General features: G+C 36.1%; 3 protein-coding genes across 8 annotated transcripts; all 3 read right to left on the bottom strand.

Annotated features, from left to right (window-relative positions):
• Positions 1-673: 673 nt before the first annotated feature.
• Positions 674-4,973, bottom strand: LOC117922714 (transcription factor bHLH87). 4 transcript variants are annotated; one of them, XM_034840910.1, is made up of 4 exons: positions 4,938-4,973; positions 4,712-4,826; positions 3,000-3,196; positions 674-2,812 (listed from the first exon to the last, which is right to left on the bottom strand). In XM_034840910.1, the coding sequence occupies exon 4, from the start codon at positions 2,757-2,759 to the stop codon at positions 1,344-1,346; it is 1,416 nt and encodes a 471-aa protein (XP_034696801.1). In that variant the 5' UTR covers positions 2,760-2,812; positions 3,000-3,196; positions 4,712-4,826; positions 4,938-4,973; the 3' UTR covers positions 674-1,343. The 4 variants fall into 4 exon arrangements, with proteins under 4 accessions (XP_034696801.1, XP_034696802.1, XP_034696800.1 ...); XM_034840911.1 differs by lacking the exon at positions 4,938-4,973 and having other exon boundaries at positions 3,852-4,919; XM_034840909.1 differs by lacking the exon at positions 4,938-4,973 and having other exon boundaries at positions 4,712-4,919.
• A 1,710-nt stretch (positions 4,974-6,683) lies between these two features.
• On the bottom strand, positions 6,684-15,212 carry LOC117921453 (piRNA biogenesis protein EXD1-like). Of its 2 annotated transcripts, none has more exons than XM_034839315.1 (11): positions 15,125-15,212; positions 14,950-15,020; positions 11,812-11,987; positions 10,827-10,958; positions 10,686-10,736; positions 9,810-9,906; positions 8,863-8,909; positions 8,343-8,559; positions 7,805-7,934; positions 7,280-7,353; positions 6,684-7,170 (listed from the first exon to the last, which is right to left on the bottom strand). In XM_034839315.1, the coding sequence occupies exons 2-10, from the start codon at positions 14,999-15,001 to the stop codon at positions 7,299-7,301; spliced, it is 957 nt and encodes a 318-aa protein (XP_034695206.1). In that variant the 5' UTR covers positions 15,002-15,020; positions 15,125-15,212; the 3' UTR covers positions 6,684-7,170; positions 7,280-7,298. The 2 variants fall into 2 exon arrangements, with proteins under 2 accessions (XP_034695206.1, XP_034695205.1); XM_034839314.1 differs by having other exon boundaries at positions 7,311-7,353.
• Positions 15,213-17,370: 2,158 nt separating this feature from the next.
• On the bottom strand, positions 17,371-22,493 carry LOC117922160 (protein EARLY FLOWERING 3). 2 transcript variants are annotated; one of them, XM_034840195.1, is made up of 5 exons: positions 21,512-22,492; positions 19,892-20,769; positions 19,319-19,370; positions 18,139-19,184; positions 17,371-17,850 (listed from the first exon to the last, which is right to left on the bottom strand). In XM_034840195.1, exons 1-5 carry the CDS (start codon positions 21,725-21,727, stop codon positions 17,823-17,825), a joined length of 2,220 nt encoding a protein of 739 aa, XP_034696086.1. In that variant the 5' UTR covers positions 21,728-22,492; the 3' UTR covers positions 17,371-17,822. The 2 variants fall into 2 exon arrangements, with proteins under 2 accessions (XP_034696086.1, XP_034696087.1); XM_034840196.1 differs by lacking the exon at positions 17,371-17,850 and having other exon boundaries at positions 17,969-19,184; positions 21,512-22,493.
• Between the last annotated feature and the right edge of the window lie 1,241 nt (positions 22,494-23,734).

Below are 23,734 nucleotides of genomic sequence, written 5' to 3'. Positions count from 1 at the left end.
ACCGTTCAACAGAGTCAAATCTTATGCTTGTGAACATGGACTTGGTACACACACGCATTCTGTTTGTTAAATGTTTTCAAACTGCCTTGTTTTTTTCTTTTTTTTCTTGGGCAACAACATGTTGTCAAAACTGAAAACAAAAAACAAAAACAAAAAGGCAAAAGCCAAGCCTGAGATCCTGGTTGCTTTTTCACAACAGATTTTCTAAATTTAGGAAATAAGATCCTAACCACAAAAGCCCTCTTTGATCCAAACAAAACCACTTTTGCAATCTTTACAAGACAAAAAAGAAACCAAATATGGTATGACCCAGAAATCAAAAGCCATGAACAGCTAGCTAGCCCATTTCATCATCATCTGCTTGCATTATTTGAGGGTCAGAAAAACCTCACAACTGAAGCCAAACAGGACCCAGAAATCAAAATTCAAGAACAAACCCATTTCATCATCAACTAGAAAAGACCCATGAAAAACAAGGCCATATATTTTTCCATTTTCCCACAGCAAAAGCCAAACAAGACCCAGAAATCAACCCTCCTTTCATCATCTGCATCATCATCAACTCAGCTACAATAACAAAGCCATAAAATTGCATGGTGGGCTCACAATAATATTAAGAAAAAAGAAAAACCCAAACTGCCAAAAGAGAAGACATGGACATCAGAACATGTGCTGAGCAATAAGGTTGGGGTGCTTTCCAAGGGCACGCTTTGGATTGAATCAAGGAGACAGGACCACTGACTCAGGCTCACAATTCTTAAGAGAATGTCTCTTGCATTGGTTTTAGCTAAAATAGTACATTAAAAAAACCCATAAAGATCTCCAATAAAAGTGAGCTTTAAGTACATAGGATGACATAAAAAAGAATTATTAAACAAGATAAAGTGATAATCACTTTCTAGCCCCTCATCTTAATCATAGTGCTATAATTGCAGAGGAGGCTTTTTAGTACTACAAAAAGAAAAGTCATGCATCAAAGCCAAGTCCTTTTGCTACTTCCACTATCTATCTTATTTGGCGAAGTCTGGACAAAATGATAGTGGAAGCAGCAAAAACAGCAGTGGAGATGGGTCTGCCCAACAGTCTAATATTTTGTGCGCTTGGATGGTGGGTGTCCTCATGCTGCTGATAATTACCAGATGTTATCATAGAACGTCGTAATGATGAAAATTATGATGGGTCTTAGATTAGGGTTTTTTTTCCCTGTTTGGTGGGCTAGAAAATGATATGATGATGAGTATGATTAGGGTCTAGAGTTAGGATTTTTTAAACTGGGTTTGAGGGAATGATTCTAGATTAACTTAATTTTTTTCCCTCTGGGTAAGCTCTTGTTTTTTTTTTTTTCAACTCCTGGGTTGGTGGATTGGGCTAGGGTTTTGGAGTGGAAGATGGGTTTGCATGGGAAATGAGTGGTTGAAGGGCAATGCAGAGAAAGGAAGGTTTGTATGGACACAATTCACTGAATCAAGCTTGTGGCCTAGGGTTTCTAGAGCTTTGACTTGTGACCTGAGGAACTTGAGATAATTAGCAGCCTCATCAAGCATTGATGCAGTATCCATCTTGTTTCCACCAGGAACCAGCCTCTGCAAAACCCTAATTCTTTCACTGATTCTCTCCCTCCTTTGCCTTGCAGCCACTGTTTGTGGATCAGTTGATATCCTAACATTCTTCCTCTTGGGCTTCTCCACCGCATCCATTCCAAAATTCACCGGCCTGAAAGCTGCAGCCCGGTAAATAATCTCCTTCATTTGTGCAATGGCCTCAGAATCAGGTTCCTCCACTGAGGACGCCGATGAACTCGGCTGCTGGAAGTTGATGTTTGATGAACTTGGCGGCCGCTTTTCCGATCTCGGCTTCTTTGGTTTCGGTGAATTCTCAGAAATGAGTCGGAAACCGCCATCTGTGGTGCAAGCATCAGACTGGAGAAGATCAAAGCAATGATAATTTGGACTAACTTTGAGTTCATTTTGATCACAGCTTCTCTTCATAGAATTAGGCTTGGTTTCTGAACATATTCCAGGGTTAGCAAGTCGGTCTGAGGAACCCTGAGAGATTGTTTCATCAAGCTCATTTACCGCGCAATGCATCTCCTTCTTTCTTGTATTGAAGCCATTGTTCTCAGAATCTCCAGATGAAACTGCACTGCCAGAACCAAAGTTCCATAAGTTTCTGCAATCAGAGAAGATCACAGAAATTCCATCATCTTCAATAGATGTTTCAGTGTTACTGTTAGTTGCTGACAGCAAGCAGTCAAGAGACTCAAGAGAGCCCGTCGCAGAAACACCAGCTGTGCCATCTTGGAAGCCATTAACAACCTGAAATTGCTGGGTTTTTCCAAAACCAGCCATTAAACTGCCTAATGGGTTCATGATATAAGGCCTGTTGATCAAAGGGGAAGACCCCAATTCAGCTCTCAAGGCTTCTTCCCAATTGGTTCCAGCCACCGACTTAGCAAGCCCGGTATCTGCTGCTAAATTCAAGTTTGAAACAACATGTACGGAATCCGAAGCAAAAGCCGGGGCCAATTGCTGAGCCATTTCACTTACTTTATTAGAACTTGAAGTCCCATGTGAAGGCTGAGCTTTTTGGAGCTCTTGAATTGGATCAAACATGTCTTCCACCAGATGCATCCTTCCCCCATAACCGCAGCAGTTCAAGTTGGTCACCATCAAGCTTTGCTCGACCCCACTTTGCTGATTGCTCCACAAGGACGATGCGTTCGCAACCACTGGTGAGCCATCCCAACCCAAACTATCCATCGCCTGTTCTAAATTTTCGATACTAAGAAACCGTAGAAGCCTTAGACAAATCCCTGAAAATCCAAATTTGGAAGAAGAACAAGAACAGTCTCAGCAAATTAAGCAAAAACGATGGGCTGAAAGCCCATGAATCAATAGGTGATATATCAAACATGGAAGAAGAGCAAGTAAAAAGGGAAACTAGATCAAGAGCTTGAGAAATAGATATATATATAGATAGATATAGATATAAGTGTGTACCAATTCCAGATCCAGCTGCTACTTCCCCAAAGTTTGAAAATCATACAAAGAGCCAAGAGACCGAGGAAGTTCGGTTTTTTCGAGCCCTTTTATTGCGATTAACAGAAGCAAAGTTGGATCAAACCTCAGTTTGGAGTCGCCTTTTGTACAATCTGGTACTGGCACTAACCGCCCTCTTTAATTCCACATCAAGAAAACTGCAGTGAGCAAACAAAGCAGCAAGTGCTAACGTCAGTCTTAGTAAACTAAGTTTTGTCCGCAAATTGTAATGGAGAGACAGCCCATAGAATCTCAAAACTACAGCCCATATGAGTCAAACAACCAAACATGAACATAAGGAAAGAAGAGACGTATAGAACAAAGTTTAGTTTGGTTTTTGATTCTTATTGATTCAAAAATTGAAGAGTATAAAGTAGAGAGTTATTGAAGAAGCAGTAGTAACACTTTTCTACCTTGAACAGCCATTGGAGCTATAGAGTAGTACTATTTGTGATTGTATCTGTGCAATGTTGAAAAATATGCTTATATAGAATGGGGGAAGAGATGGTCCAATGTGTTATAACAGAACAAATACTGGTATGGTAGTGTACTTGAACGTATAAAATATGAGATTAAAAAGGGTGGCTCCAATAAAATATAGCTTCAAGAGTTGAAGGAGGTGTAATGGGTGTTATTAAAAAGATAAGGCTTCTGGGTCAGTTTTGGTGGGGGGCTGCTGTAAGAGTATATTTTTGCAGCTGGGGAGCATGAGATTTCAGAGAAGCATTTTGAATCTTAATTATTTTTCTATCTGTTGCCACTTTTTTTTTTTTTAAATATTTCTAAGTTGTTAAGTGGGGGAAAAGCTCTGACCTCCTTCTATTCCATGCGTCCTGTAAAAGTTTCAGTAAACTGCAGTTAAAGTGAGCATCTTCAGCAGTACCCTCCTCTCTCTCTCTCTCTCTCTCTCTCTCTCTCTCTCTCTCTCTGGGCTTCCTAAAAGATATCTATTAATCATAGTCTTAATCATCACCATTTTTGTTTTCATTTTCTATTAACAGTGCCTTTACTTGGTGAAAACAGTATATATATATAGAAAGAAAGAGAGAGAGAGAGACAGATGATTCCAACTACAAGTTACAACTCCCCCAAGGATAGCCTGATGTTGACAATCCCATCCTCCTTTTGACCATCCCACCCAATCCATCTCAACCATCTTATCTTGCTTGTCACCTGCCAATCCCCTTCAACGACTTCTTTGGTTGAAGATTATACTCCACCTTCTTCATGGTGAACTTGTAATATTGAGCATCTGATCATAGGATTATTTCCAACCCCACTCGGGAAAAAACCAGAGACCATGTTCCTATTACAAGTGTGGCAACTATATATATTTACTAATTCGTGGCTTTCCCTGAAAATCATGGTGGACTATTATATACATATACACATGATCATCTCACACATTATATACATATAATAATGGAAGTACATTCTAACAAACAGTAAGGAATCAAAACGAGAAATTAGAAAGAGATACACAGGTATACGGATATGCAGAGAATGGTTTCTTAGGACTCGAATTTTGAACAGAAAAACAGGTAGTGGGAGGTGTTTGGAACATGAGAAAAGATAGCCCAAGCAAGTTGTTACAGGAATTTTGTCTCTTCACAGTCTTGTAATATATTTTTTGGAGAGAGAAAGAGAGTATAAATCTGGGTTCTGAGTCCTACCCACATGCTTCCCATCATTACACAGCTCAGTGAATGGGTTCCCATTGCATTTCCTCCCCTTTCTCACCCCCTTATATTTGTCAACTCTCATGTTTTTCTTCACCTTCTCTGCAGTCTGCACACACACAGAGCCAAAAAATTAAAAAAAAAAAAAGGTAAGAAAATCAAACCCATTAGAAACTCAAGAGAGATCAAACCAGAGAGAAAGAGTGGGTTCTAGAAATACCCATTTCGGAAAATCAAAGAAAACTAATCGATGTTTCGGGTCTTCAACCGAGAATTAATTGATATATATAGAAAGGGTCTTAATTGATATTTTAGTCTGTTCTACGATTGACCACTGAATCTGAGCCGTTGGATAATGAACCGGAGCCCTGATTGACGGTCGTGATTGAGGGGAAGAATGTCAAAATCTCAATTAATGCCCCTCCGCCCTTTCCCGCGTTATTTCTGGTAATGGGACGTGATTTGTCGGCTCGGGTGACGCCATCACTTTCAAGGGGGGAAGCCGGCGCGGCTAGGCGCCGGGGGGGTGGCTGGTGGTCCCGAGCCGGGAGAGAGTGGGGGGCCAGGGGGTTCGATTGTATTATTACGGCTTACACGTGAACTCAACGCTCTTATTCACACGTGGCGGTAGGTGATTGGGGGGAGAGCTGAGGGGATAGGTATAAATCACATGGGAAATGAAAACAGTAGAGCTGGAACTGGGACCATCTGATTGAGTCCGAATCTCTCTTAATTAACATTATCTTCTGGAATTTTAATGGCGATCCATATCGCCTTTGCTGTGAATGTGCCGCACTGGATTAATATTTTTTTTTCCCCATTTCTCTCTTTCTTTTGGGGTTTAGCGGGGTTTTGTGAGGTCACGTCACGTGCAGGTCACGCACAGGGAAGTGGATTTGGGCCATTAATGTTGTTAGCCATTGGAGGGTTATGGGCCGTAGTTGATGGACTTTTGGCCTCATATGTTTGGAGCTTTTCCACCCTCCAAAAGTCATCAAATTCAGGGCCCACCTAACTTTCTAACTCTCTGATTTTTTTTTCATGACCCAAAGTTAAAAACTCTTGTCCATTTATAGTAAAATATTTTGCTAATTTAAAAGGTACTTGTATAATTAGGATCAAAATGAAGAAAAATATATTTTGTAAAAAATATTATTTTTTAAATAAAATTATTTTTTAAATAAAATTATTTTGATTTATTTAAGAAGTTCTTTTATATTTAATAAAAATTTTATAATATCGATCTTATTTTTAAAAAAAAATTATGATTTTGATTTCAACTATTCAAAATGAGACCGGAATTTGACCAGAATTGAATTATTTGAGTTGATTGGGAGATTGAAATTTTGGATTGATGAGTTGGATGAATCCGGAGTAAACAAAGTCGGGTCCAAGGTCAGAGAGAATGGACAAGTATGTCGGCATGGAAGAAGATAAGGAGAGGAATGCGACCACCACCACCGGACCGGACGAAATAGAATTTACAGTGACGGGGACATGTCGAGATGAATAGGGGCCGTTGGTGCGACATGTGGCAGCGAGGTTTTCATGTACATGCATGAACAGTGGTTTTGTCACATTCAATGGCCTTACGCACAACAACCCAATACACTCCCCCCACATTGAGGGGTCCCTTATCCCTTTCACCCTGAGCCGTCGCTTTCCCCGTATTTTCTAGAACTCGTACTCATCCTAGAATCCCCAAGCTGGCTAAGCCCAGCACCTCCATCATCTCCACTCCCACGTGTGCCACACTTATGCCCCACCAAACAAAATCCGCATTATAATATCTGTCTTGAGACCACCATCCATCATTGCAGCACTACCCGATCCATCCAGCCCAAATCAACTCAATGATTCGCCAACAATTAGGCTCGAGTCGTATTCAAAACCAAACCTTAAATAAATTCATGCTATGCACGTTAGTCTAAAAAGTAAAAACAACCTCCTTAGTAAAGAGGTTATATAGGTCGAATTTGATCCAATCTCGATTATACTCGATCTTGAATCGTATTGGCTAATTATATCAAACTTTGTCATATCTATCAACAACCCAGATGCGCCCGGGGCCGGGACTAATACCGTTATTCAAAGCCGAGCACCTCAAGAAGCAGCCCTTGCATTTGCCTACCTTGTAAAGGAAAACCCAGGAGAGCCAGGCTCACTGGGAGGCCAATGTGGGATGTGGGCAGCAAGGTTTTGAAACCACAAAGAGATTTTGGCACAAGGATGGCGTTTTATTAACAAACCCATCATCTTTGTACATCAAAGATGGGTAGGTGGGGGGGTTTAAGTTCATTACATAAGATGGTAAATACTGAGAGAAAGGCCAAACTCATGCATGCTTTTGGGATAAGTTAGCGCCATCTTCAGCAAAGAGCTCTCTGCTATATCCTCCCCCTCAGAATGGCCTCCGCCTTCCTCACTTCCTTCACCGGTCCAATTATAAACACCTGCACAATGATACGTGTGAACCATAATTAGCTCGGAAACCCGAGTGAATTGGTAGTATAACATGATATCAAAGTACGATAAATTCACATGGAAAATTTAGTGTGAAACCAGAGGCACTTGATGAAGGTTATGAACGAACCATGTCAGGTGGTCCCTTGGCTCCTCCGATAAGGATCTCAGCTCTGCAATATACATTTCAAATTTAAATTAAAAATAACGGTATTCAAAATATCAACTTTACCCTCATCTAATTTTCAAAAATTTAAAAAAAAAAAAAGAAAGGAAAAATTAAGTGGATAATTTTATCTCCCAACTGGTAAGGAAAAGAATAACAGGGCATGAGTTTCAGTCTACTTTAACAACCTCTCAACATCACATTCTGTGAATGCGGTTTTAGAGGAAAGTCAAAGAAAACGGTTCATCATTTTTTACTACACTATTTTGGGTTTCTCTGGTTTCAAGAAAACCGCATTCATTGAACACGGTTCTTAATCAAAGAAAGAAAGAAAAAAATAGCCGGCCTACCTTGTGGGCCATCATTTTTTACTACACTAGTATGGGTTTCTATCAAATTTTCAAATTTTTTCTTGGAAAATATTATTTTGGAAAGAAAACCCAGAGGGAGAAGCTTACTTGCAACATTGTTTTATGGAAAGGATGGAAGCCCCTTTCCTCCCAATCACACATCCCATTTTCCCCTGAGGAATCTCCAGCACTGATAGTATCTCCTCCTCAGGAGCCTTTCCATCCACCATTAGATTTTCTGGAGGGAAAAACAAACTTCAGTATTCAAAGAAAAAATTCAGCAAAGTCCCGGAACTTATATTCCAATCCTACCAAATAAAAGTTGTAGCACATGAGAAAGAGCTTCAACATAGGAATCAAAATAAGATGATTCCAAAAGTTCAACTTTTGTTGATCTTCTGCCATGCATATTGTGTATATCTAGAGTTGCACTACATGTTCTTGATCCAGGTCCAAGCAATGGATTCAAAAGCACCAAGTCTCATTTTCTTAATTTACACTCAGCCAGTCTAGTCTCACCAGTCAGCACCATGGAACCATGGAACCGTAAACATTATGTGCCACATAACTTGAAATTACAAAATATAAATATATATTCCTAGATTCTAACATGAATACATGAGCTTGTTGTATGTGTATAAAAGACCTGGCATATTGGGAAGAGATGGCCAATCTGCATATTCGTTGTCATTCACACAGAAACATCTACAATACAGCGCCCCACGAACTGCAAGTTTCCATAAGGAGTGTTCGTTGAGTTCCTCCATCATTTTGTAGTAGATGTATGGGAGAAAGCGGACATCATCAGCTGCAGCACGGACCATTAATTCTGACAAGGGCCGGTATGTCCAAAATTTTGGATCCTGGAGATGAAGATTGAAATGCATATCATTCTAGAATACAAAGCCAACAGCAAGGCATTTACATTAATACAAAATATCATAGTAAAGAAAACATTTTCGGAACTAGAAACACAAAAGATAAAACAAGGAAAGTGCAAACGGATTACACGAAACTTTTGCTTATGCGGAAATCCTTTTTTAATATTTCATAATTTGTAAACTTTTGACATGTGATAGCTATAAGGAGGCAGCTGCAAGTCAGTTTAAAAGTAATCACAATACCACCATTACTTCCAAACTAGTACCAAGGCTGCTGATACTGACCTGTTTCAGAAGGACGCGGACTTCCTTCTTCTCAAGGTATGAGATACCTACACCCAGATCCTAAAGAGTGAAACTCAAAACAACTGGATATGAATTTATATAGATGCTAATTCCATGCTTTTATGTATCTAGTAACTGATTCTAAACCAAAAAGTGTTAAAAGAGAACCATGTACATATGTAACTACACAAGACAAGGAAAATGTTCAAATCGTAAGTTCATATCATGGAACTTAATGATTAGTTGATTATCATACGAGAGGTTCTTGCATATACGATTTGGACCACTTTTCCATTTGATAAATAAAAAACTTGCAGCTGTGCAGTTCCAACTCCAACAAACTTGTATCTAAAAGTAACATAAATACTTAAACCTCACATATTTCCTGTTTGCTAAATGGCAAAATCAAGAATACAAATAGTAGTACTCTAATAGCGAAACCTGAAAAAAATGCTTTGAACCTTGACTAGGAGACAATAAAGGAAAAATGTAATGCTGTAAGGGTACTCTTTCCCAGGATTTCGTAATACTACTCTGCTGTTTCTCCAGCCATATGTCTACAGGAAGTCATGATGCATCACAATGGCAATCCATGCTTCACTACATAATTGTGGTCGTTGTTTAGTTTATTCCACATGATACCATAGGTTCTGTTTTTTTGACTCCTTGAGGTAAAAAGAAGTCCATGTATTGCATTAAGGACTGGTGAGACAATGACTCGTATATACCTATCAAGAGTGTATCATTACAATAACAAAACAGAAATATTTAAAGCAATTAAATACACATATGAGGCAGAAAGAAGAAAGAGAAGAATGGCTTGGATGTAACCTCAAAAAACATGTAATATTTACTTATTGAATTTAGAAATTTTTTCCATTAAAAAAAGAATAGTAGTTACATGACAAGAAATTAATGATGAAAATGGAACAGTCTCAATTTAGTACCACAATAGCGTGGATCTGCAAGGAGGCCAACAAAAGAAATGTAGTCGTCAGGTGATCTTCTTCGTCCTTGTTGTTCCTCTATTAGAGAATATGCTATCTGTTTGGACATGCAAGTGGAAATGTCAGGCAAAAACTGTCTCCTATTGATCACTCATGATGCAATTGACTGTGAATCAAGAAAAAAAGAAAAAGAAAAAGCATTTACTACTGTAAACGTGATAACTTAAACCAATAGAGGACCGCACAAACATGAAAAAATACTATTAGGTTTACTGCTACATAAAATTTGTTGAAGTTTTGATTTAAGGAAAAAAGAAACACGAGGAAAGCTTGATGTAGAATTTTATTATGAATGTAAAAGCAGGGGTCCCTCCTTTGAAACCCTAAAATACCCTAATATTGAATCGCACAGTATAACCACGGTTAACATTGGTTATCTCATTTATCAGCTAAGACAAAATACAGACACAAACAGTGAGCACTTATTTGAGGGTTAGAAAGGCAGCCTGACATGGCCAAAAGACAACTTTTTTCTGATAGCAGCATTGGACTCATGACTTATCAACAAAAAGCAAAAGGAAACTGATGGCATAAGCAAAAAATGTATCCCCAGTAGTCTTACTGCCATGACCAGGGCCACATGGTCTGGCTGGGATTGAGCAACCAGCATCCCAAACCGATGCCAAATAATATCCACCCATTCCCCCTGCCCCCACTGTCAAGTGCAGTCCTTTAGGCTTGATGAACCAGCCAGTCTCAGTTTAATGACTTCAAGATAAGGGGATATTTAGAAGTTCCAATGCACCAGGAAAGCATATGACAGTAAATGCTTGCAGCAAATTTGTCCAAAAACATAGTAATATTTATTAAACTTACCTGAGAATCCACAACATTATGCAACTTGATGCCAAACTGAAAATACAGTGCCTGCACAATAGGGAAAATAGCTAAAGATAAGCAGAAAATGTGAGAACATGTTATCTAGAACACATAAAGTAACCAACTATTTTGTGAGACCTCACTATCTCGTTTGCAGTCATGAATAACTTTAGTTATATAGGTGGACTCTAGAGCAGGCTTACAAGCTTTCATTAGCTTCTCCCCTCCCTGAATAGCATCAACCAAATATATAGCATCTGGAAAGGCAAGCTGAAAAGAACAAAGGACATTTTTTTATCAGTTCACACTCCACAGAATAATATCCTTATGACAACATACACAGAATGGAGAATTGTATAGGCAAATATATATGCAACATAATATCATAATAAGAACCTAAAAGTTAAACACATATCCGCTAGGTTCTGCCAACTAAAAATCAATAGAATGAATGCCATTCTTAAACAGTAGTTCCTCACAAGAAGAAAGTCATGTCTGAGTGGTAAATCTTCACAGCATTGAATCAAATATGAGCACCACTGGCTCTCAGCCTCAAATGATGCTCATAGTACATACATATTTCTCTCAAGATTTATATCACTTCCATAATCTATAAGACTATGTTTACAATCTGTGAGATATGCTATTCATTTCTAATTGAGGAAAGCACACTTCCAACACCTGAGGTTTAGTTTCACTACATGGATCTTCCCTCTATTTCCAAAAAATAGGACTAATAATCATACTAGATTAGGATATAATTCAGTAAGTTCAAATCCTTCAACTAGATACACAAATAAAACAACAATCTCTCAAATGGAAGAGCTATTAAGACTATAACAAACAAAATAGTAGAATTCCAAGGTTCAAAGTATTACTCCTGTATGTTCTAAGACATATCTGTAATTAGTCTTAATACATGTCTTACAGCACGCATTATGGTATGAGTCATGATATTTATAAGCAGTATTCATATGCATTTCTAAAATATATAATCACATTAGTGATGTTGGCAATTTGACTGGCTTAAATTATCCTCATGAGATTGAAGTTAGGGAATTCTCCAGCTTATGAAGCAGAATTTTGCTATCATAGCTGACATGGCATAAGAATGAATAATCACCTGCATGATGCAAAGACTTCCATGACGACAAAGGTCAACACCCTCACAATCAAATCCAATAACCAATTGCCTTACAGGGGATGGAACAAGAAAGTCTTTCGGCAGCTGAGATGCATGGGTAACTATATATATTGGAACTAGTGATAAAAGAGCTGCATGATCCGGGTGTTGGCCACCTGGAAAACATTTATAATATAGACAAGAACAAAGATCAAGACCAACAGATGGCATCAAGTTTTACAGAAATAAAAAACAAAAAATTCAAGTGCAACAAATATAGCAAAATTATACAGATTAAATGTACTCCCTGTCCTAATAAAGGACCTAATCCTTAACTTCTCTTCAATAACAACGGTCCTGGATGCACAACCTGCTATTCCTTACAATTTACACTTAACAGACGCCCATTTCACTCTGGTGCACTGTAGTAAGCAAGAACCATGACAAGTTACAAAATCATGACACATTTTATTTTATTCCTCTAAACATGAGGAACAAGATAAGGCTGATGCTCACAAGACATGAGAGAATAAGTAATGTTGTCGAGTGCATTAACAAAAAAATGATCCAGAGACCACATCCATAGAAATAACAGATGAGAATTGATGTAGAATGATTCAGGTTTTTTCTTATTGGTGGGTGAGAAGGTAGACAATGGGTGGAGAGGAGAGATGGGAAGAAATTAACCACAACTAAGAAAAAAAAATTGCAAAAGATATGTTAGTACACAAGTAATGATGGTCTTGAAGTGTTTTGCCCAACTGAGGCGAGGAATAAGCCTTAAGGTAGAACAAGGTATAAACCTAAACCTCAATAAATAAACAATAAAAAAATAAAAAATAAAAATACTAATAACATCACAAGAAAATTGAATAATAAAAAAAACATAAACTTCATAATAATAAAACTAATTCTTTGTCATTTTTAATAGTTTCTAATTTTAGTTTATTTTCCTCTCTTTTAAAATTTAGCTTTATATCATAAAAGATGGTCCTTTGACTTTAGTTGGTTTCATTGATTGGGTGGGTTCTCGTTGAGGGTGGGGTTTTTCTTGCTCCTCCATGTTTGATGGGAGAGGTGTATCTTCTTTGTATACTTTGAGTCGCCGTTTTGGTGGCTCTTTTCAATACAATTTTATCTCTTTTACTTATCAAAAAAATTTAGCTTTATCTCATGGGTTCATCAAATAATTGTCAACACTACTGTCACTATCACTAGTAGGATCCTTCAAGAAATATAATCATATCAAATTGCTATATTATCTTCCCCATTAGTGTTGATATCCACCCGTTATTATTCTTTATCCATCAATTGCAATCCTATTTTTCCTTCTCTATCAATAATAAGATAATGATTATATATAAACTTGGCCAAGGGTAGCAACAATTCCCCTATTCCTTCTTTTCAATCTTTTTGTTTCCTCTTTATTTAAAGGATTCATTGGAAGTCAATTGAGCCCTTATTTTGTAAAAAGTTTTAACCCAAATCAGGACCTAATAAAAAATTTAAACTCCATACCAAAAGCCCACCAAGCATATAACCCATTAAAATTCATTGAATATTAAGACTTAAGCCTCTTATGAAATATATAAAAAAATCCACAAAGTATAGAAACCCATTAAAACCCTTTGGATATTTGAGGCTTAAGCCTCAACAACCTGGAAGCTACAACCTCAAAGCTATAAGCCTCAATAGGGTAAGAATTATGCCTCATTTACACTGAAATGAGGCTATAGGCTCAAGGCCAGTTCGTAGAGCGAGCCCCCAAGCATAAGCCTCAATAGCTTTTAAAACAATGATCATGAGTAAATGAATGATTCTCCAACCAATTTATTGAGGAAGGGAAAAATGAAACAAACAAGCAAAAGAGAAATTAGTAATCCAGCAAAGCCTCAATCTAAGTATTTGATGACACCTACATGATTTTGCTTCACTATTTGATTCTATTTATGGCCATATTTTCAATCAAACAACAGGTCAAAAGACCTAAACAAAATAGCATAAAATTTTATGGTTTCCCAAACCTCAAATAGATGAAGCCCAACAATTAACCGTGCTATTCCTAAAGAAAAACTATGCCTTTTGTTTGGTTGTTAAGAAAACGAAAGAAAGAAAAGGAAAGAAAATTTAGTCTTTCCACTTATTTTTGCTTACTCTCCAATAACCAAAAAAAACTCAAACTTGATGTAGCCATATAATTGTTCAAAACAGATTTATTTCGCCCCTTCTGGAATCAAGATAAATATAAATATATAAGGTTCCAATTTTCCTTTTTGTTTTTTTTCTCTTTGGTTACTCGGCCGCCAAACAGGGAATTATGGAAAACTTAGCAACCAAATGTTACCAAAATCAGTTTGTTAGCATCTGGCTACAAACAATCATAGTAATTGTAAAGTAGAAAAAACCAAGCAATAAAATGGAAGTTCCTTAATCAACATATAAACAAAATAATTGACTCAAAAACTGAAATTAATAAAGTAAGGAAAAAAAATAAAATAAAATTATATAATACAAAACCATGAAAACCAATATGAAATCCCACAAAGAAAAATCAAAGGTTTAAGCAGAAAATCATACCCACTGTCAAAAACAAAACCCACAGACCAGACAATGCAATCATAAAAAATACTCCAGAAAGAAAATACATTAAAGAAACTCAAAAGATGAAATGACCCACCTCTAATACCAATAAAACAATGCCCCGGAAAATTTTTGAAAAAATAAATTAAGGCAAAAATAAGATTACCTAATATCAAAATCCAGACCCACATTCAAGAACTGACAATGATCAAAACCCTAAAATAAAAATTCCAAAGAAGCAAAATTTAACAATTAAACTATAAACCCACAAGCTGCAAAACCCAGAGAGCATATAGCCCCCCCAAAAAATCTAATTGAAAAGAACACATACAACACTCAGGTACATCCAAATGATAAAACCCACATGCAGACGCCAGCAGCCATAAAAACCCAGAAAGCAAAAAAATTGCACAAAATTAAGGGGAAATTAAAAAACAAAACAGCTACTAAACCAGAGAACCCACATTCAGAAACTGGAAATGAGCAAAACCCACGAAGCAAAAATCCCCAAAAAGAAAAATAAAATCAAGAGTTAGAACCAAACAGTGGTGAAATTACCCGAGTCAGACGGCAGAGGAATGTACGTCTGATGGGGTGAAGCAAACGCCATGAGACCAAAACCCCCCACACTGACACAACACACAGATCAAATGAGACATAAAAAATGCATGTTCTTTCTGAAAAAAATTCAATTCTTATCAGAATTCAGAGTTTGAAGGTGTGAAGAAGTTACCGGCCTGGTTCTTTCTCAGGCCATGCCTCTACTTTCTCGCGCTTTTTCCTCTGTATTTATAGAGCGTTTGGCTGTTCAGAAATTTGTGTTGTCTCACGTGTCGGTTTTATGTTTTTAGCCATGCATTAATTTCACCTCAAAAAAAGGGGAAAAAAAGAAAAAAAAAAAAAAAAAACCTTATACATTTTATTATTATATTCTTAATAAAGCTAATAATTTAATGAAAATATTTAAAAAAAAATACAATGAAATTTTTTTAAAAAAAAAGCAAATTTAAGAAATGTTAGTTACAATTATTAATTAAAAATAAAAAATGCAAATCATTGAAAGAGGTGAGTTAATGCAAATGACAATTTTCAGTGAAAATAGCAATTTAATGAAAATGTTAAAAAAGGAAAATAATTTGAAATAAATGGAAAAAAATGAATTTTATAGTGAAATTAATAATTGAATGAAAATATTAAAAAGGAAAATAATTTGAAATAAATGGAAAAAAAAAAGTAAAATCAATAAATGTTTAAAAAAATATTAATTTTAATATTTTATTTTAATCATATTTGTGAAAAAACCTAGCAAGTGGAGTAAATTTTTGGAGTGGACATCAAAGATGATAACAGGGTACATTGAATGTTTGATTACTTTATTATCAAATAAAATTATACAAATCGTTTTTATTATTTTATTGTTAATAAATTAAGGAAAAGAAAATGTGAAATTTTGATCAAGTTGAATCATAGCTTCTTTTGGTGATAGAGAAGAGTATGAGGATGGAATAGGACAAAAGTAGTTGAATTCATAATGCAACTTGAATTAAAATTGTATAAATTATTGTTTTTTATTTTTGAATTTTTATTGGAATATTCCACCATCCTCATGATAGTACATTTTTGTTAAGAACTCATGATTAAGGTGTGACGGTTTTAAGCTTTTGGGTCAAATTAATAATTTCATGTATTATCTAATCGGTAGAAAATCACGAGTTTAAACCATTCCAATATTATTGATGAAATTTAAAATTATGACAAATCTTTTTTATATTGAAAAAGGTTATCCATCGATATTCACTAATATTTACTTTTTTTATTTATTAATTTCATCTTTAAGATGTATTTGAGGTGAATTATAGTTTCAAGTTGGAGGGAATAATCAAAATGTTAGTAAAATTAGGATTTGATTTCCATTGCGAAGAATTTGTTTATGCTTGTTCACATTCTAAAAAATAATTTAAACACATTGATAAATAAGAATAAAATTGACTTTTCACTCTCATCCCCTATTTTAACATTCCAAACACGGCCTAAGGATAACAACTAATAACGTAAAGAAGCTTCATGAAACTCTGTTTGTTTTGGTAGTTTGCATGCATCGACAACATCCACAAACGTAAAGAAAGTTATCCATGGGCTAGGGCTAGGTGCCTCTAGCGAACTCACCAACTTAAATGTTCTTCACGTAAAATTACTTTGAGCGAGCTAAGAAATTATGAGTTCCCCCCTTACTTGTAAGAAAACATCTTGGATTTGTCGTCTATGTTATGGTTAAAGTCCTACTCATAATGATCGGGTCGAATTAGGAGAATCTCATTAATTCTAGCCAATTTTTATTTTTTATAAATAAAAAGGGTTATCAATAAGCTAGGAAGTCATGACTTCCAACCTCACTAAGAAGAACATTTATAAGAGTAAACAAATTTATCAATGAGCTAGGTACCACCTTTAGTAAGATAAGAAGAAATCATGATTTGGAACCTCACCAATATTTATTTTTTCCCATTTATTAAGCTCATCTACAAGGAAAACATCTCCAAATCTAAAGAAAATTGCCCATGACCTAGGAAGTCATCACTTCAAATCTCACCAATATTTGCTTTTATGACTTATTGAGCTCTGTCTACAAGATAACACCTGCTAATGCAAAGAGAGTTTACCATGAGCTGTTTTTGTCTAATTTAGGCAAATCTTTGAACAGACATCCCATCTACTAATTCCTCCATCTACAAGTAGGATTTACCCATATTCCCTCACCAATGTTTTATTTCCCATCATTGTATTGAATCCATTTGCAAGTATAAAGAAGGTAACAATGATATGGAACAAGGGAACAGAACTTTCAGGACAAGAAGAGCAAACAGGTGAATAAGTTACCAAGATACTTCCAATGCTCCATATTCACAGGTTTGGCAGACAAAACTGCTGTATTTAGGTGAGTGAACATCATCAAAAGGAAATTCGAAAAAGACATACATGTGAATGAACGGTGAAAACAACTTCTCATTTACATTTTACATGGTGAAAATTTCCTTTGTCGGGTTTGTTAACATCTGAAATGTTTGCTAGAGGGGGAATCTGTACAATTATTCATACTTATGCTACAACAAAATGTACAATCAAAATTCTTTTTACATAGTACTGCCACAAGGTCTTGTGGTCCAGTGAACCTCATTGAGCAGCATATTGGAAGGTTGCACAAGCATTTCAGCATATTTACAGCATTTTAGTTGTCGCATGTTCTTTCCTTTCAGCTTTTATTTTGAAAAAAGAGGGCAGAGGCACAGTTACGAACGAAAAGGACAATGACTAGAAAACACACGACTTCTATCCCTCTTTTCACCCTTTGCTATTCTCCTCAATATCCATAGACAAGTTAGACTAACTTACATGTGCCTTCTGCATTGCTCGTCCACAATACTGGTCATGTTTTAGTGGTTGTCACCTTGAGTACCTCTCCTGCATTGTGTATCAAAACCTTTTAGTATTTCTTAAAAGAAAAATCAGCAAAGAGGAGCATCAAGTGTATAATATAAATGAAAGAAAGGTGAATACAATAAGAAGGAAAAACATTCAATTTCTTGAAGTTATAGAAATATATTAAGATGTAAAATGTGATCAGAACAGTTGGATGCAAACTCTAAAACGTCAAACATCAAACATCTAATAATGTTCAAAAATATGGTTGTTTTCCACTTGTCGTCTCACTGAAAACAAGTTAATTTAAATAGGGTAAACTAATCATACTGATTTCTTTCTTCTTGTATAGAGCGAAAAATCCGGGCTGCTGATTCACTAGCTGATTTATGCTTGTGTGGTACTACTTTGATTGCTCGTGTTTGCTTCTCATTTCCATGAATTTGGTCAAGTTGATCAGATTCCTGAATTTTTGGTGCCACAGGAAAAAGAGGAAGTGCATCTGCTTGTGCTCTCTTTGAGGGAGTACTGGCTGTACTAACCTGTAACTCACTACTTTTGGAGGCCTGAAACTTCCCAAAACAACCTAAGATCCCTCCACTCTTTTGGCTTGGCATGTTACCTAAGCTTTGATAATGCACAGACTGTACAGTGGCATTAATATCCCCTACTGATACATTATTGTTCGGCCTGCTTGATTGATCTCCAACAGATAGGTTCATCTGTTCAACAGCAGAACCAGAAGTAGATGGGTTCACAAGTGGCTTGCCATATGGTGGAAAGTAGGTCTGACCCAGAAAAGGATTACTGGGAACAATCTCAATTCCTTGTTGAAGAGAGATTGGAATACCATAGGTTGTGTTAAAAAAGTCTCCCCCCATTACAGTTAAGTTTACTGGCCTATAGTTGCCATAAAAGGGAGACATTAACCTTGGAGTTGGAGAGCATTGACCTGCATAGGGCTTGTAAATAAGTCCTTCTGATGGAGACATCACTGGAACTAACCACTGATTTCCCTGTGATGGGTGGAAACACCACGAAGTTGGTTGTGTATCAGTAGCCATAGATACTGGTGGCTGATTTTCAAGAGGCCTCTGATTTGTTTGTTGAGCAGCATAGATTTTGTTGATATCCACTGGAGAAGCAAAAGGAGGGTTCCCAACTGCATCCTTGACTGCACCTTCATTGTTAGAGTCTTGCTTCTGAGAACCATTTTTTGGATCAACAATCTGGGATGGTAGTTGTTGAACACTTTCTGAAGGCAATTTCTTTGTGGGGGATTCTGAAGGCAATTTCTTTGTAGGAGATGCAGGTTCAGCTAGATAAAGGTTATTATCAAGCTGCCCTTCTGGCGATCCAGCAATTAATCTTTGCACCTGTTTCATTATCAAGTGATGTAATTCTCTTTCCACAAGCATGATTAAAGGAAGAAAAAGGAACAGAATAAAAATAAGTAAAAAATCTCCTCTTCAAAAACGACAAAGCAACTTAACTAGGTAAACCGGCATACCTTTATTAGTCTATGCAACTCGAATACTTGAACTGCAAATACTCTTTGTTGACTGAAATAGCAACATGGGACTTGGATCAAAGACTAACATAATTTTAAAGGAGCAAAGCTACTACTAGAGATACCATTTTCTTTTCTTTTTTTGAGGGGTGTCTACTACTAGAGAAGGTGCCTTTTTGTTTATTCTCTTCTCACATAGATTAGGCATATATGGTATGCATCGTGTGCACTTTGTGGTGTGTCTCCTATTACATGCTTTAAATACTGATTCTTATTTGCCTATCAAAAAAAAAGTTATGCAGAAAAGAAATGCTCACTCAAATCTTTTATTCAGTTTTTACAGCAATATGAAATATATTTGAAAAGCTTGATATTTTTTTCTCATAAGATCCATCAGGCTATTGTAATTGTCAATAGCAACAAGCATAAAAAAGTACTGAACTTTTCTACAGACAACCAAAATTCAAGATATTTTCAGACAAACAAACAAACAAAATAAAATATCTAATATCTGTTATAAAGGAAGATATAGGGATAGCAAATATACATTAGAACAACCACACAGATACTTACTTGACAATTGCATTCCTTGTTTTCCAGAAATGTTTGTGACCAATAATTCCTACAACATCATCAGGGGAAATGTCAAAACCCAACATAGATCCCACCATGTTGGCATTAGAGACATGACAATTCTTGTCAATGCTTCCCATTTGTAAAGACTCAGATTCTTTTTGTTCTTCAAGTTCATGTTCAAGCCCACCACTTCTTCTATGATCATCTAAAAGTGATGGTTTGGGAGATGTGGAAACGTATCCACCTCCTACAGCCTTGGAAGGATTTGGCAAATCAGCATTTTCTGGAAGAGTCATAGATCCTTGATGAAGCGAATCATGAATATCCTCCAATCTGTTTGTACCGACCACCACATTCCTCTTATTTTCTTTGGTTAAAGATGTCCGTACTCGCTTCGATGGTTCAAAAATCTCATCTCTAGTTAACAAACCTGAAGATGCGGTTGCTGAAATACTCTCTCTAGAATGAGACACATTTAGGTTTCTCTGATGCTTTCCACAAGCAGATTCAAGTTGCACTGAAGAGTTTAGGTCTAAGCAAGTGGCTCTTTCCTTATTGATATTCTGAGGAGCATTATAATAATCTGGAATTATACCTGATTGGCAAAAGGTTGGAACTTCAGAATCATCCTCACCTCTGTGATTTTTCAGTTTGGAGAGTGAATGTGGTTGAGAATAACTGCAATTGGCTTGTAATGGTAACTGCCCTGTGACATTTGGAATATGATAAAATGTCCCAGATTTCTGTTCAAGATTAGTCAACTCAAAGCTCATATTTACTCCACTTGAAGAATGAAAATGATGATTCTCATCCAAATGAGCACTTGTAGGGGTGTAGCAAAATGGAGTAACCACATTTCTCTCATGCCCACTACCCTACAATCCAAATTACAAAGAAAACATCACAAAAATCAACATTTCCTGAACTTCAAAAATAATATTAACATTCTTAATGAAATCGATATGCTTGCAAAGTAATGAAACCTCCACCAAAATTTTCTACAAGACCTCAAAAGTTTCAGAAAGGCAAGAAACTATAAACAAATATCATGTTATGAAGGTCCTTTACCAATTACCACCCTATCTTGGCATTACTCATGCAACACTATGTCAACTGTCATACCATATGGTAAAGAAAAGGCAATAAAAAAAAGGGTGCCATGACAAAAAAATTTCCATTTGGTTGCACCCTGAACAATGGCCACTCACAACAGACCATGACAGAAACTAAGGAAAGAAACAACATAATCCATTGAAACTGCAAAACACTGAAGCAGTGAAACTTGCCGGCTATAAACTAAGTGTCTAAGTAACAAATAAGGAACAAGAAGAAGCAAAAGAAAAACCTTGGTAATAAATTGATTATAAAGGAATAGGAAGATTAACCATCCCAAATCTTATTTGCAAAGAATCAGGCAAACTGAATTCATCCGTTGTCTAGGTGCCATTCTTGTACAGGCACTCAGGCAGTAAACCAACATAAATGTGAGATATATATCTAAATTTTAGACCATAGAAAAATATATTTATAAATCATGGAGTGGGAACAGAAGCCATAGTCATTGCATATATACTAATCAAACACCTTTATGAGCAAAAAATGAATTCTTCAATTCACCTGGGTGGATGGGGCTGAAGGCACCAAGCTGCCGCTGTTATTGGGTAGAAGAGGTATGAATGTTGATCTTGAAGGAACCTTCGGAACAGAAAGTTGTTCATAGAGAGCCATCTTGTTCCTTGGAGGTGCCCTTGGCCCTCCTTTCTCTGCATCATTAACATGAAGCCTAGGGAACAATGGACTCATCACCTTTCCCTCATCTTTTCCTTTTTTCATCTTTCCTTTCCACACCTATACCCACCTCTAGAAAGAAAATACTACACCAAACTCACTGTAGAATGGGATCTTCAAACTCTTTCCAACCAACTCCACTAACACAAATTAAGATATCCAGTCCTCCCTCATCCAATGGAATTCAAAGACAATATAATTTCAGGATTACCTCAAATCATCCCATTTCATAAACAGAGTTTTTAGCTCAACCCAGCAAACTCCCTAAAACAAAATTGATTATGTGAAGGGAAAAAAATTTACAAGTAACCAAATTTAACCCACCTCAAAAATGCAAATCCTTTGGCTGAAATTTGAAACCCCACACCAAGAACACATGTAACTGTAAAACTTTTGAGAACCAAAAACCCAACTCAGAAATCAAATTTTTGAGGAAAAAAACCAAAAGAACCAGAGAAAACACCAAGAATCCAAAATCAACTGACCTACTCAAACTTAATGCCAAGATCTAAGCCACAAAGAAAAGCAACATATGAAGTAATCTGACCAAAACTGCCTACTCAGGAGCAAAAGACACGAAAGTATGATAAAATAAATTCACCAGAAATCAGGGTTGCATTCAGTTTAGTATTCACACAGGATCTGTAACCCAAAAAACCAGAATAAAAATTAGAAGGAAAAAGAACATATAATATAAAAGGGAAAAGTGGAGTTTAGTGTAGGGCCCAAATGGATAGAACTTTGAAGGTGTTGAGAGCATAGCGATCTTGTACCTATCCCCTTCCCCATCCACTACTCCAAAGGTCACTGTGACCCACCAACACCACTGGAGGGCCATATTGAAGTCACTTTTTGTGGACCCCAATAGCAGATATGGGATTGAGATAGAAACTGTAACCCAATCTGTCACATGGTTGTGTGTTCATAATTAGAACCACATGTTTATGTTTTATCTTTCTAAGCTAAAATCTGCCCAATTTTAACTGATTTTCAGTTAAATATTGCCTTCAAATAAGACTGTCAAATCCTGCAGAAGTTCATCCAACCCATAGGCATATATGAGGAAACCCAGAGGCTAAGGAACTGGAGAGTTCAAAACACTTTCTAGAATTTGCAAGAGAAATGTGGAATGTGGCGGCCTGTATCTAAAGTTTGTGGAAGTCCTAGAAATATTATAATATATGAAAGACTCTGAAAGTTACAGAAGACGGTGGATTATACAAGATAAAAATATTTACTTGCCCAGAAATCTACAAGAACACATTTTAGAACTTGCATTAGAAGTACTAAATATGGGGTGTTTAATGTTTATCTAGGGTTTGTGGAATTCCCTTTATTAGTTGATTTCAAATATCTCTAACTAATTTTTATTGCCTAAATTACTCTACTTGATTTGTGCCTATATCTTTTTAAAAAGCCTAAATGGCCTAAATGAGTGACAAGGGCTCCTCTTGCAGCAAATTTCATATTTATATCATACTAAGACTTAAGATATTCTACTACATAACTTGACCTAAACCCGACATCAATAATAATCATGTCGAAAATGTAAATCAAAATTCTATCTAATTATTAAACAAGTAATACGTCGAATATATTTATATTTTAATTGACATATTTATTTAAAAACAAATTTAAAATGAGTCGAACATGGATGAAATGGTTTAAAACTACAATTAGACTAATAACAAGATTATTAAATAGATCAAATTCATATTATATAAGTTGACTAAAAAATTACATATTTATTGAATAAATTAGGCAATCGACACAAATTTAATATAGACCCATTTATATTTAATCAAAATCTAGAAAAAATAAAAAAAATAAAAAAATTATGCTTTGGGTTCAAACCTACTATTCATAAACCTTTTCAATAAAATTTTATCATACTCAAAAAAATTTACCATTTTTAATTCATTTAATTTTTTTCTCATCACTGTTATGATTTTTTCTATTTAAATTTATTTTTATTCTTTAAAATTGAAAATACGTGGCTTAATTTCATATTGACACGATACTCGTTTAACTAAAAATTTCCACCTGTTTTGG

The sequence above is a fragment of the Vitis riparia genome, chromosome 9, assembly GCF_004353265.1.
Source record: "Vitis riparia cultivar Riparia Gloire de Montpellier isolate 1030 chromosome 9, EGFV_Vit.rip_1.0, whole genome shotgun sequence".
NCBI classification, from domain to species: domain Eukaryota; kingdom Viridiplantae; phylum Streptophyta; class Magnoliopsida; order Vitales; family Vitaceae; genus Vitis; species Vitis riparia.
Note: the sequence above shows the minus strand (reverse complement) of the source record. Positions and strands in the feature narration are given on the sequence as shown.